Genomic DNA, 10,214 nt, shown 5'->3' with positions numbered 1-10,214 from the left:
TCTATCCATGCCAATACATTACCTGTAATACCGTGCAACTTTATCTTATGTAGCAGCCTTTGGTGTGGCACCTTGTCAAATGCCTTCTGGAAATCCAGATACACCACATCCACAGGTTCCCCATTGTCCACCATGCAAGTAATGTCCTCAAAGAATTCCACCAAATTAGTTAAACATGACCTACCCTTCATGAACCCATGCTGGGTGTTCCCAATGGGACAATTTATATCCAATTTATAATATTATTGGCAAATGATTGAAAATATTTCACTTTTTTAATAAACAATTTGAAAATTGTAAACTTTAGTATAATTATATTGTTTGTATATGGGTGATGATAAGATCAATTCTCAGCTACAATAGATGTGTAATCATTTCAACAGAGAAATTAATTTTTAATGAAAGATTAAATTGATGTGCATTTTAGAAATTTAGAATATGACGTATTTGTCAATATGTTTGTAGAAAATAGGGGAAGGTACATTAGATTCCGATATAGACCTGCTCTGAATTGAACACAACTGGAGGGTAAGAATAAGGACATTATTTGCAAATGGTGAATAAAGTATTTTGTAGTAGCAAGATTATATAAGCTGAATTTAGGAAGAGCTATAAGGAAAATAGCAAGAGCAGCACTTTTGCAACTCTACATTTCCTTCCTGGTCTGTTTACTGCTTTAAGGCTCCGCTGAACTTTAGCCTTGGAATAGGTACTGCATTCTTAGTTACTTGCGCCTGTCTTTGACTGGACCTTCTAATTCCAAGATGGGGAGCGATAGAGGGCTGAGCTCAGCCACAAAAATTCTCTGGAAAAGGTTGAACTCTTTAAAACAAAAAGTTTAATCTTCCTTATGAAACCTAACATTTACAACCCATCGCTAAACTGCAAAGTGAATTTGTATTGGGAACGACATGGACACGAGGCTGTAACCATCTTCTTCAAAACTGCAATGCACCGTGGTGCTATATCAGATGTTTTACCAAATGTTAAATTGTCTCTTGATAATACGTTTGAAAATATCCTTCATTGTTTTATTACAGGACGATCATATAGAGGACACCCCAGAGTGCACCCTATCTTAAAGAACATATTCATCCCTTGAAACTGGTAAGAGCAGGATGATGTTCACTCGATCACAGCAGAAGGAATCTCTCCCATTTTGGATTTCAATATTTTAGAACAGTTTTGTTGTTGAATATCAAGTTTAAGTTAGACTTTAAAAAAAAACAAAATTAAACTGACAAAAGTCAAATTTTTCTTGCGTTTATTGTTGCAGAAGTAGAAATTTGAGATTTATGATCTTCTTGTGCTACACTGTTCTCTAGCCAAAATGGTGAGTTATTGATTTGTTCTGAACATGTACCATTTTGTTACGGGCAGTTAGGTAGACAACTTACTCTCCAGAAATCTGCCAATATTCTCAAGCCGGAACCTGTTCCAAATTTTCTGGGACAGCTCAATCTAATTTTTGCCACCCTGCCTTGGCTCTTCACAACTGCTTCCAATGCAAGGACGATATTGTTTAACTTGCTTTGTGGGAGTTTTTTTTATCCTTGTGTTATTATCTAAGTCAATGATGTTTAATGTACTAGAATTCTATTAACATTGTAAAATGATGTGATCAAAATAAATGTTGAGTGTAACAACCTTGTAATAATATCTTGTTAATAAAGCTGGAAAATTTAGAGCTTTATTGTCCACATGTTTGCAGAATGCAAAGCTATTATTGAAATAATCGATATTCCTACAGGAATTTATCTAGTGCCTCAAAAAGTCACTTCTGCCATGATATCTTTGATAAAAACGGCACCTTTTATGATCTAGGGATGAGAGTAGCTGAAGACAAATAGATGTGAATTTTTTGTGACAAGGAATCATGTACACATTGTAGAGCAAAATGTCAAATGATCTGTGATGAAATGCAAATACTTCTGAGCCACTACAACTGAGTGGAACTTTTGGATTTCAAATGAGTAGAAACATGACTGATCCCTTTGTTCAGCATCTGGTATCGTACAAATTGTGAACCTACGCTTTTGTGTAACATCATCAAAGTGACCTTTGTTTTTCAATGTTTAGTGCAATTCATGTATATATTACGGGGTCCATGCTAACAACAGAAAATTATCTTGCTGGGTTATGTGCATATGAAATGAAGTGTGGAAGTCGGTAAAGCATGTAAAAGGACACAGTTCCATAAATAACAAGTCAGAATTCTGCGAAAAGGTGGAAATTTCTCTTCCCTGACAATTATATCAAGTCCTGATCCACCATTTGAAGCTACAGCTTGGATTATAGTCAGCTCTCAGTCATTCTTAGCTGTCCCCAAAAAGGATTTTTTTCACACTGTTGTTCTGAGTTTTTTATTGTTAGATTTTTTAGTAATTAATCATCCACTTACTGAGCTGGTGCAATTACAGATAGAGAATCCCTTGAAGATTGTTCAAGTATGGAATCTGCCAGCTGTTTTAAATACAAACATATTTGTGTTTCCTTTGTACCCCTTAACATCCTGGGCTGCTAAGTGCCATGACATAGGCTGACCCTTGTTGATTTCTTTGCAGCCACCAACGTCTCCCAGTCTTAGTTTGAAATTTTATGTGGCACATCACATTGTGTGGTAACTGATTTCCCTGACACCTATCTTTTGTGTTTCTCAGAATATCAAGCCTTTTCTTCATGTAGGAGGTGCTGCTTTATTTTAAAGTGACACGTTTGTAAGTCTTGCCTTAAAAATGCATTTGTTGAACCATGCTGCATATTGTCTCTCACACCAAGGGAGGAGGTCTCAAGTGGAGCTCCTGCCCCATATAAGCTTCTTCAGTCATAGTGATGAACCATTTCCAGCCCAGATTGGTTGTGTATTGGCCAAAATATCTTTTAATGCCTTGAAGCATCTCCTGTCCACCCTATACCCCCCAACACAAATAGACAGATAGACAGACACACGCACATGCATGCGTGCACATACTCTCACTCACACACACACTCTGTCTCTCTCTCTCTGTGCAATTTTTATTCACTGTATTGGAGAATGGGATTGATTGTCATAGCTGCCACATCTCTGGGTTGGGACTTGATTCTGGTGAATTCCCACATTCAGTGTGCTGCAGAACTGACATTTAGTTTCCAGCGCTCTTCTCACAATGCTTTTTCATTACTGTACATTTGATAATACACTAACTATGTTCCAAGACTGCTGCAATGTACAAACAGTGATCAAATGGCACATCAGGTTGAACAATGTATGGTAAGGATATAGTAATGCCAATAAAAACTGAAAGAACTGCGGATGCTGTAAATCAGAAACATAAACAGAAGTTGCTGGAAAAGCTCAGCAGGTCTGGCAGCATCTGTGAAGAGAAATCAGAGTTAACGTTTTGGGTCCAGTGGCCCTTCCTCACAACTGTTCTGAGGGTAGGATCAGCTTTTCCAGCAACTTCTGTTTTTGTATGTGATGGTAATGCCTATGCTGGAGCTTCATTTGAACTGTGATCCCTCAGAATAATAATGCATTGGATATGTGTGGAATAGACTATCTGACAAGTAAACATAGCATATTGGTGCATCTTAACAAGAAGTAATTAGCTTAGAAATATGATGAGGACTTAAACAAAGTTAGCGAAAGGTATCAATGATTTTAATGTATTCTTCCAGTATTGTGACAGAGAAAAAGAGAGTAAAATTCAAGAAGATAAGAACCTGTGATGTTTACACCAGAAAAGCAGAAAGTTTGATTGAGTGCCTGTTCCACTTCTTTGGAGCAATCTTAAACTAATCTCTCAGTCACTGCTTTAACAGCATCTTGGAGGAAAACATCACATGCTCCCAATAATCTTGTGTATAAAGGGTGAAACCTAAGGTAAGAGTTAAAATGCATTTTTACAATGTATCACTACAATGCATTTATCAAAGAAAATCGCACTAACTTTCCAAATGTCAATATCTACAATGCATTTATCAAAGAAAATTACACTAACTTTCTATGTATTATTGCGTGTAGGAAATCAGAGCTACTTGGGACAACAGGCTAACACATCCCTTGCACCAAGTGACATTTAGAATAGTACAGCACAGGCACATGACATCCCTTTGAAAGAGCTAACTAATTAGTCCTGCTCTTTTCCTTCCTTGTACTGTTGCGGATTTTCTTCAAGTGTTGAAGAATGTAAGAAACAAACCACATGCCCCCTTCAAACCTGCCCTATCACTCATTATAATCATTGCTGATTTTCTGCCTTAGCTCCTTTCCTATTTGCTCCCCACATCTCTTGATTCCCCAAGATATTTGAAAACTTATCTATCGAGCACCACAACCCTTCGGAGTGGAAAATTTCAGATTCACATCCCTTGGGCAGGAGACATTTTTCCACATAAGATGATAAAAAATAAGAACAGGAGTAGATTACTCGGCCCTTCAAACCCTCTGTGCCATTGAATTGCAACGTGGTTGATCCAACATTCCTCATGTCCATTTCCCTGCCTTTTCTCCATAGCCCTTGATTCACCGACTGATCAAGAATTTATCTATCACAGCTTTAAATATACATAAGGACTCTGCTGCCACAGCTCTCTTAAACTATCCATGACAAAGCAGCTTGCTTGAAGACACCCCATTCTAACGCCTTCAACAGTACTCCCTCCATTATCAATGCACAGTGGCAGCTTGTGTACCACTTACAAGATTTTTGCAATGGATCCTTTGACAGTACCTACCAAACAAAGGAACACCATCATCTGCAAGATCCCCTTCAAGTCATCACTCTGACTTTGAGTTACATTGTTTTTCCCTCCCTGTCACTGTGTTAAAATCCTGGAATTCCTTCCCTAACAGCACTGTGGGAGCATTTGCACTGCATTGACTGTAGTGGCTCAAGAAGGCAGCTCACTATCTTCTCAACAGTGATTAGGAATGAGAAACAAGTGCTGTTTTGACAAACAATACACACATCCCATGAATGAATAGAAACCATTATTAATGATAGTGCTTTTCTCAATGGAGCATGGCCTACGATATAGAAATTTAAGCAGTGCAACTATTTTTTTTCCAATGTGCAGGAGTACTTGTGGAACTTTTAAATTCATTCGTGGGGTATTGGCATTGCTGACCAAGCTAGCATTTATTGCTTATCCATAACTGTCCTTGAGAAGCTTGAGATAATATCCCTTCTTGAACTATTGCAATCCTTGGTAGGGCAGCCCACAGTGCTTTCAGGAGTTAAACTGTCATGGGGCATAAGAGATCATGCTGGATGTACAGAGGACATTAGGTTGCTGAAGTTGGAATGGATGGGGAATGTGTGTGATGGGGGGGAGTAAGAGTAAATCTTCGAGGAATGTTGTATTTCTTGTGGAGAGGTAAGATACCATTTGGGTTCCAATTAGGGGCAACTTTGAATGAGGTAAGGCACCTTCTGAGTTTCTGAAAAGGCATACTGATATAAACAAAGTGCACAAACCCGTTTCGACTTGAAAAGTTGTGAAGCAACTGCCCAAATAATGTGAAGTTCAGAAAAGATGTTGCTAAGTATTTGTGTGTGCCAATGGTAGAAAACCATTCATTTTCACACTGGGCTGTCTAATGAGAATTGCTCCACCTGCTTCTTGATTGTAACATGTATTAACTCAGTGTTTTTAAGTACTTGAAAGAAATGTTTATTGATATAAGATATAAACCACAAGTGGAATGTTTAACATATCGTAATGTTTGTTTTCATCAGGCATTTGTTCTTGCAGTTTCATGGCATTGGGTGTTTGTTTTCTATCAATGACAGTTTTCTTGTTTTGAATAGCGAGACACCCTATAGTTTGGTACCCAGTTTTTTTTCTGATACACCCTGATTAATGTCCATGCTGTATAAAAGATGAGTGGGCATGGAGAGGAAAGGACAAAGAGTATTTTGCTGGAGAAGAGTTAGCATTGGGGCTAAAAATGGGCATGGCAGTGATTTGGGCCATATTGGGTGTGACAAGCCCTGGGGGCTGGGGGCAGGAAAATTTGAGGTTGTTGACTTGCTCACCGAGCTGGCTTGTTTTCATACAGACGTTTCGTCACCATGCTAGGTAACATCATCAGTGAGGCCTCCGATGAAGCGATGTTGTCCTACTCCGCTTGGAATTTATACTGTCTGGTCTGTATGGTGATTGTGTCATTTCTGGTTCTGTTCTGTATGGGTTTTTATATGGGGTCCAATTCTGTATGTTTGTTGATTGCATTGCGGACTGATAACCATGCCTCTAGGAATTCCTGTGTGTGTCTATGTTTGGCTTGGGCTAGAATTTAGAATTAAGAGGGCTAGAATACAAATGTTGTATAAGGTTCTGCTCAGTCCGCATTTGGAATATTGTGAGCAGTCTTGGGTCCTGTATCTCAGGAACGATGTGCTGAACTTGGAGGGGGTCCAGAGGGGGTGTTGCAAGAATGATCCCAGGGATAAAGGGCTTGTCATATGAGGAGCGGTTGAAGACTCGGGGTCTGTACTCAATGGAGTTTAGAGGGATTGGTGGGAGGGTGGAAGCTGATTGAAACTTACAGAATACTGAGAGGCCTGGATAGACTGGACATGGAGAATATGTTTCCACTTAGGAGACACTAGGACTCAAAGGAATAGCCTCGGAGTGAAGGGACCACCCTTTGGAATTTCCTCAGCCAGAAGGTGGTTAATCTGTGGTACACATTGCCACAGGGGGCTGTGGCAGTGAGTGTATTTAAGACACAGATAGATAGGATCTTGATTAGTAAGGGAATCAAGGGTTACAGCGAGAAGTCAGGAGAAAGGAGTTGAGAAAAATATCAGCCAGGGTTGAATGGTGGAGCGAAATGACCTAATTCTGCTCCTATGTCTTATGGTCTTAAAAATTCAGTGGTTGGAATGTGGAACTCGTTACCACAGAAAGTAATCAACAAAAATTTGCAAAGGAAAAAACAGTGAGCAGAAGTGAAAGCCTGAGACAAATAGATTGACAGGGAGGGAGTGTGGTGGTGATGGTGTCAAACTTGCCTGAGTACAAACTAGTTGGGCTGAATGGCCTTTTGTGCTATTTAATATTCCCATCATTCTTCATCCTTCCTAAGATTTCCTCCTTAATTTGTACCAATTTCCCTAGATTTATCAAGAGGCCCATTTTTATTTTTTTTAAAATTCTACTTATCCAAAGCATCCACACATTTTACATCATCAGATTGTACCCTATCTTTTAAACAGATGGCCATATAGGAATATAATACAGAAATGGACCATTTAGACAAACAGGTCCATCCAGATCTTTATGCTCCACTCACACTGCCTCATCTTTTTCCTCCTTTTAATCTATTATTGTATTCCTTTAATCATTTTTCCTTGTATGCATTTTGTTAAATGCAACTGTACTATTTGTTTCAATCATATTAGGGAGTTGCCTCCTAGCCTGGTGTGGTGACCTCCTGGCCTGGCATGGCAGACTTTCGGCCTGTGTGGCAGACTCTCATCTTAGCATGGTAGTCTCTCAGCCTGGCATGGCCTGACTGGACTTCCAGTCTTGAGGTGATTCCTCAAAAGTGCGGTTTACCTTGGCTAAGCACTTAAAAAAGGTTGTAATGTTTGAACTCTCAGCTTTATTTCTTTATTTTCTACTCAGATTTAAGAAGGTCTGCAATGTGTAACCTTTAACCTCATTTCCTATGTTTTATGCGAATATGACAATTACTGCAATTTTTAACTTTGTTCTTTCTTTCTACCTTGTTCTTAAGATTCTGTACATAGGTAGTTGAACCTAAGATGGTGCTTTTATTGGCAACATTATACACTTTTCACTGTAATCCTATACTTTCGTACTTAAGTACACATGACAATAATATTTTAAAAAAGCAAATTATCACCATCCTTGAGTAAAGAGGTTTCTTCTGAATTCGCTATTACATTTGTTGGTGACTGTTTATATTAATTATGCTTACCCCTACAAAGGAAACATTTTCTCTATAATCCACACCTCTACCACATCTGAACCAATCATATTGTGTGTTCATCCATTATTTTTCAAATTTCCTTTATAATTATTTTGTCTATTTCCCTTAATTGCAATATTACTACTTTATTTTCTCATGATACATCTTTATCATTGCCTGTTTACTCTTGTTGTCAGTTCTAATATTGAATCAAATCTTTGTAAGTCATTCATGGAATGCCTGAAAGCACAAGTAGAAGCCAGCATTAATAGTCTAATTGCCCTTGAGATACAACTGGGTGGCTTTTAGCATTTGAAGATAATTTGAGCCAGAATATGATGAAAGCAAAATATGAATGATTGATTTTCAGCTTCCATCCTTTGATATTAATATGTAAGATCTTCACAGACTTCAGTAACTTTTCAAAAGGACAAATATTTTGCTGAAATAGCTGATGTGAACAGCTGACATGAATTCAACGCAGACAGATAGTCTTAGGTTGTGAGGTAGACCTTGTAGGAACGAGATGAGGAAACACTTTTTCTGTCAAAGGGTAGTGAACCTGTGGCATTCTGTATCATAGAAGGCCATGGAGGTCAAGTGTCTTCAAGAAAGAGATAGATTTCATTTTCATCGAATGCAGCGATAGGTATAGAGAGAAAGCAGGGATATGGCATTGAGATAAAGGGTCCACCATGATCCCATTGAATGGTGGAAGCAGTTGGAAGTGTGTTCTGAAGAAGGGTCCCTGGAATTGAAACGTTAACACTGTTTCTCTCCGCAGATGGTGCCAAACATGCTGAGTCTTGTAAAGACATTTATGATTTTGTTTGATTACTGGCACCCGCAGTTCTTTGGAAGACCTCCATCTTATTGAGGCATCTAGGGATGGGTATTAAATCTATTTGTACACCACCTGTGCAGCCGTAACCTTGTATGCCTCCCCGTGGGACTAATCATCCCATGTTCTATGTGATCTTGTATGTTGTGATCTGCCTATATGGCATGCAAAACATTTCACTGTAGTTAGGTAGGTGTGACACTAATAAATAATAATCTGTATATCCCATGCCCCATGAGTGAATTTGTGGCGCAGTGGCTTCCCGTAGACCAGGAGGCCTAAGTTCAAGTTTTGACTGCGCTACGAGAGGTGTGTAATATTTCTGAACAGGTTGCTTAGGAACATAAGTTAATTTAAAAAAAGAAAACAAAGTGGGGGGGGGAAGAGGTGGGGATGTTTTCTCTCAAGGTTTTGGAGGAGCTGCTGGAATGGAACTTTCACTGAAAGCAACAAATGCCTGAGGCCTTACTGTCTGCAAATGTTGGAGATCACAGCGGGTCAGGCAGCATCCAGCAAGCTAAGGTTTCTAGTCCAGGGGAACGGAACCATGCGTGCTCTGTCACGTGCTCCTCGCCTGTAACAAAAGTTTTCGGGTTTGCACATGCGCTGTTGTTGTTTGCCCCCCCCGGGGTGTGGGTGGAGCGCGGTGCAGCATGGGAGTGTCGGGCCGCGCGGTGCATGGTGGGGCCGCGGGTTCCATCTGGCCTGTTCCCATTCGCTCGAGCGGCTGCCGGAGGTAAGCGAGCGGCGTGAGGCTGTGGAGAGGGGAAAGAAAGAGGATTAAATCCTCTTGTGGAGACTCCGAAAGGGTGCCGGGCACCCTGGGAAAGGATGGGGTGGGTAATGTTTGATGACGGGGCGGGTGGGTGGGGGAGGTGTGTGTGTGTTGATCGGGGGTGCGGTGGGGGTTGTCGGTGCTGGCTAACGGCCGGTTTTTTTTTTCTCTCCCTCCCTCCCGAGCGGCGCCGCCGCCATTTTGTGTTGGAAGGGGAGAGGCTGCAGGAGCCGCGCAGAGAAAATGCTCAACTTTCGAGGCCTGCTCCTGACACTGACGCACACAGACACACACACACAGTGTAAATAAACACACAGGTATTCCCGGGGACTCCTTTTTAAAAACAAATCCCGAGGGGTCCCTCCGCGAGAAAGCCCCTGGAAGCAGCGACCATTCTCCCTCCAGGAGCGAGAACAAAAACAAAAATCCTCCGGCTCCGGGCGGGCGTCGACACAGGAGACCTCGCCGCGGCAAATCAGTCTCGGAAGGCCGCAAATAGACTGTTAGAAGGTGGTGTTTTTTTTCTTAAAAGAAACACTTTTTTCTGTCGGAGAGATGCGGGGGTGGGGAGAAGAAACCGCCAGCCACCCCGCCAACCGCAAATAAAATCTGTTGAGAAATGTAAAGGGATCCGTAGCGAAGTCCTCCCGTCTGCTGTCCCCTCTCCCACTCCC

At 40.7% G+C, this 10,214-nt stretch overlaps 1 protein-coding gene across 1 annotated transcript in view; it reads left to right on the top strand.

Annotated features, from left to right (window-relative positions):
* LOC125484562 overlaps positions 1 to 1,687 on the top strand; it is a 19,603-nt gene extending 17,916 nt beyond the window's left edge. Inside the window, exon 5 of the mRNA XM_048603890.1 lies at positions 1,041 to 1,687. Coding sequence (XP_048459847.1) covers positions 1,041 to 1,102 — 62 coding nt within the window. The 3' untranslated portion in view covers positions 1,103 to 1,687. The remainder of the gene's footprint in view (positions 1 to 1,040) is intronic.
* Positions 1,688 to 10,214: the final 8,527 nt, after the last annotated feature.

This window comes from Rhincodon typus, chromosome 12, assembly GCF_021869965.1.
Source record: "Rhincodon typus isolate 14 chromosome 12, sRhiTyp1.1, whole genome shotgun sequence".
Classification (NCBI taxonomy): domain Eukaryota; kingdom Metazoa; phylum Chordata; class Chondrichthyes; order Orectolobiformes; family Rhincodontidae; genus Rhincodon; species Rhincodon typus.
This window is presented reverse-complemented; position numbering and strand designations above follow the sequence as displayed.